We start from the raw sequence: 4,829 nt of genomic DNA on the forward strand, positions 1-4,829 counted from the left end.
TTCTCTCATACTAAGGGATGTTGACATATACTCTCCCAACCACCCTAATCTCCCTGTTCCTCAAGGTACTCATTTTACATGATGTAAAATTTAAGTAAACTTGGGGTTTACTGGCTAGATTTTTTCCATTCCTTTAAACCTACTGCAAGTTCCCTATTATTCTAACCATACCACCATGCCAGGTTTGTAATCTGATTTTCAAACTTTTTGTCTAAATTATTCCTTCTGTTTAGATTATTTGACTTATATTTCCACAACAATGTCACCTTTGATTCTCCTTCCAATGATACTTATCTAGGTGTCATATACCACATTCTGGTACCCAAGTTCCCAGGATATTACATATCTTCATATGGATATATCTTCTTAATATGCTCTGCATTTTCCCTGCCTCTTTTCTCTCCTCTGTTCATTGTGAAAATGATGTACACTTCCAGAAGCATAATCATATCATAAATACTTAATCTCATCATCTCAACTGAAGCAGCAAGGTCAGATTTTCTTCATGAATTGGGATCTATTTTGCCCTCTTTATTATTCAGTCTTTGTGCTTAGTGTATATAGACTTCTTAGAGCTTTTTTATTGCTCGATTCCTTATTTGAGTATATTCTCCTGAGAAGTACTCTTTTCTTCTGTTCTTATTACAATACTGAATTCAGCAACAAGATTACTAGATCTACTCAACCACTTTCCTCCCAGTGTCACCTTTTTCCATTTAAAGTCTTTTAGCTCCAACAGTTAAGTGATTCTTCTCTTCTTTACAATGTTCTTCTATTCTCAGATCTCCTAGTACACGTTAGAACTTATTTTTCCTTCCTCAGACATTTTTTTCTATCCTTGAAGCAATGCCCTTCTCTAAGAAATAAAAAGATTACCTTTGTCTCTAAATATATACCTCATTATGTACTATAGCTCATCATATCTATGTTAAGAGGCATAAGGTATGATTCATAATCTTCTGAATCATAAATTCACTGCTATACTTTCAAAGAATACTTTGTTAGCACTAAAAATTGAAAGTAGAGATACATGTCCCAAGCACTTTCACCTTCTCTTTCAGAATAGACTACAACCTATTATACATACACATGTATGTGCGTGTGTACATATATATATATGTATATATATATATACATATGTATATGTATATATATATATATATACATAGCTCCTATTTTGTACTGGTAGTAACACAAACATGCCATACTCACAGAAGGTCACTGCAAAATTAGGCTATCCCAATCCCTGAAACTTTGGGGGCTAAATTTCTTGGACAAATTTTGGGACTAAATGTTGTGGAAAACTACCTGTTTACCACAAAAATACACTGCTGTGAGGGACTATTGGGGGAGGGATGGCCTCCTGAGTAATACTTAATTTATCAAGATAAGCCTCTCAATTTTTCTGTCATTAGAATGATGCAGTCTTCTCAACTGCCTTTCATTTGCAATTAATATATGCTTTCCTGGATTTCATGCCAACAGAATCAAAACGAAGCTGACCCATAATTTGAAAGAAAATTGTTTAATAACAGATATTTCTTTGCATTTCTTTTCTAATAATTCTGTAACGTAATTTTGCACACAGAAACTGAACCACTTAGCCACCTGTTTCATTGATAGCCACTCAGCTTAACGTTTGTACATGACCTGTGGGTAGAAGACTTTAGTAAATCCAATTTTTTCTTTGGTTTACAGAACACTTTTTTTCTTTCAGCATTGCTTCTATTGATAGGGCAGCTGGCCAACTTCTTCTCAAGAAGTATTTGGATCTATGGAGCTATTCAATAAAAATTAGTAGACTTTTCTGCCTCACGCCTGCAATCCTACCTTTTTCATTTGATCTATCTATATTTTATTAAACATTAGTGAAGGGAATTTTGCACAATGGAGTTGGCTTTCCATAGGAAATATATATATATGCAGTATATTCAAAGAAAGAATATTTAGTAATGTGAAACATAATTAAAATGTTTTCATTTGCTAAGCAAGTATAACACTGATATTCTTTCTCCTAAGACCTAGAAGTCTCACCACAAAATCCCAGACATAGGATCAATCTGGACAAAGGAGTTATAGAAAACATATAGTTTGAATTTATTTATCCTCCCTTTACAAAGGAAAAAAATGCCCACTCAGTCCTCAATACACTAAAACAGTAGTCCCCAAGGTATTTTGTTCTGCAAACAGTTTCAACGACAAGAACAACAAAATGCGTTGAGAATCACTGGGACACTTTAATACAGTACTCAAAGTATTAGTTAAGTGCTTACAATAACAACAAAAATTTTTGCCCTGAAATTGCAAATTAAAATTTACACTGTATAATTATATTCATAAATTATAAAAATTTACTCTACTAGTAATTTTAAAACATTAAAAATAAAATTATAAAATTGTATTTACACAATAACCCTACACTTAACCCTAACCCTAATAGGTGAATTTGGGTTCCATGCTCATATACCAGGCACAGAACTCAGTTCTGGCTGTCTTGTCATTATCAAGGATATGCAACAGTTTCAAACTACAGGTAATCCATCATGAAGTAGGATAAGTAGACTTCTCAGAAAGCACCAGAAAAAAAGGGTATTTCTATCACAAGTCCTGGAAATCCTTTTTTTCTCTGACCTTTAACTTCAATGTTTTTTTTTCACAACTGTCATTCTTTCTGTTCCATCCTCAGGTAAATTCCTACCTTTTGAGATTTAGGGGAAAAGAAAAACAAAATAAAAGGAATGCATCACAAAAATGCAAATTCATAATATTATAGGATAGAAAAAAAATAGGATACTAATTTTCTTGTCCTTACCACTTCTCTTCAAAATTCATTCGAATATCCCTGCCAACTTGACCTTCATAATTACAAATTTGTAATCAATTATGTAAATCTATATTATTTATAAAAATCAATTATGTTTAGGTAGAAAACAACAAAACTTACAAATGCAAGTAATAATTTAAAAATCCTAGGAGAAGTAAAATTATGAAGAAAATCTAAAAGAATAACCCCATCACCTAACTCCAAATAGTTTAATAGATTTTATGTGGGTTTATATTCTAAAATAGTTCTGCTGAGAGGTTTAGATGTATGTACATATTTTAAAGTAATTTATCACCCTTTACTTGGCTAATTTGGAGGTCATCTTTGTCAATCATTAGAGAAGAAATACTTTTATCAGAAAGTAAGCTCAATAATTGTTGCATGAGTCCAACTGGACAATGGGAAGGCTTTCACCTTATTGACTAACCACCTACTGATGTTTAATGGTCTGTAACATCATACATTTACGGTATTCCAGGATTTATTGAGTCAATGTACTTACCTCTCTGTTTTGATCAAGAAAAAAAGGAGCCTGTGCAATGGAAGTCTGGAATACCACCTTGGAGAACAGTTTCTTCCTAATTGGAATTCTCCAAGACAATAAGTACTCTGGACTGGTTTGTGCCACAGTCACATTCCTCTATCTGGTGGCTGTGATCTGCAATGGCGTCTTGCTCCTGTTGATTGTTATGGACAAGAAGCTCCATGTGCCTATGTACTTCTTGATCAGCCAACTCTCACTTATGGATCTGCTCTTTACAACTGTCATTTCTCCCAAAATATTTGTGGATTACCTGCGTGGACAGAGCACCATCTCTTTTTCTGGCTGTGGATTTCAAATGTTTCTGGTAGTGACAACTGGAGGATCTGAAGATATCCTGTTGGCCTTCATGTCATATGACCGCTATGTAGCCATCAGACACCCCCTAAAGTATATGGTTTTCATGAGACCAAAAGTTTGCTGGTTCATGGTGGCCACATCTTGGCTCATGGCAACCATGAACGCCCTTGTGCACACCATATACACTATGCACTTCCCTTTCTGTAAAAACCGGGAGATAAAACATCTGCTCTGTGAGATCCCTCCTTTGTTGAAGCTGGCATGTGTTGACACCACAAAGTACCAGTTCTTGGTATATGCAACGGATGTAGCATTCCTCCTCATCCCCCTCTCTGCTGTCCTTGCCTCCTATACACTGGTTTTGACCGTTGTATTCCATGTGCCCTCAAAACAGGGGAGACAGAAAGCTCTCCTTACCTGCTCATCCCATCTGACAGTGGTTGGGCTGTACTATGGAAATGTTCTCTTGATTTATGTCCTGCCCAGTACTTATCACAGCCCTCAGCAAGACAATATCTTTTCTGTGTTCTATACTATTGTTACTCCAGCCCTGAATCCCCTGATTTATAGCCTGAGAAATAAGGATGTACTAGGAGCCCTAAAGAAGTTGCTAGGAAAAGGCCCCTCAGCATCAAAATTTTAGAGCTCAAGACAAGCCTTTGCTTGATCTTCCAGCTGAGAGCTAGTAACTAGAAAATTCTCTCTAGTTTCATGTCCATCTGCTTGGAACATCTCATGGGGCACCATAATCAAATCTTTACTTTTCATTTTTCAACACTACAGTATTCTCTACATGAGGTCCTTCAGGATGTGATGGACATTTAGAAGGGGCAACAAAAGGGAAATCCTAGAGAAGTACAAAATATTTGATTTCTCTACTTCATGGACATAATTGTGCCCAGGGTAACAAAACTCACACTTTTTAATGCATTCTAGGATTTTTCTAAGCAATTGTAGTGAAAATCAGCAACTTATAGCTTGAAGAATACATTTCCCTGTTTTGAAAACTAACATAAAATTTGTCACTTTCCAGTCTTATGACACTACTTTCAATCATCATGATTTTCAAAGACCACAAATAACAGCTCAGCAATCACCTGTATGCACAGCATCCCCTGTAGAATAATTTCTCTCAAAGTCCATTTAGCATTTACTTGAAGATGT

General features: G+C 35.3%; 1 protein-coding gene across 1 annotated transcript; it reads left to right on the forward strand.

The window, feature by feature from the left end:
* Positions 1 to 3,363: 3,363 nt before the first annotated feature.
* On the forward strand, positions 3,364 to 4,308 carry LOC140527543 (olfactory receptor 2AG1-like). The gene has a single exon (XM_072644556.1). The coding sequence runs from the start codon at positions 3,364 to 3,366 to the stop codon at positions 4,306 to 4,308; it is 945 nt and encodes a 314-aa protein (XP_072500657.1).
* Positions 4,309 to 4,829: the final 521 nt, after the last annotated feature.

This window comes from Notamacropus eugenii, chromosome 1 (genome assembly GCF_028372415.1).
Source record: "Notamacropus eugenii isolate mMacEug1 chromosome 1, mMacEug1.pri_v2, whole genome shotgun sequence".
NCBI lineage: Eukaryota > Metazoa > Chordata > Mammalia > Diprotodontia > Macropodidae > Notamacropus > Notamacropus eugenii.

Coding starts and splice junctions, on each gene's coding strand:
- LOC140527543 (XM_072644556.1), top strand. CDS start 3,364: ATGGAAGTCTGGAATACCACCTTGGAGAACAGTTTCTTCCTAATTGGA.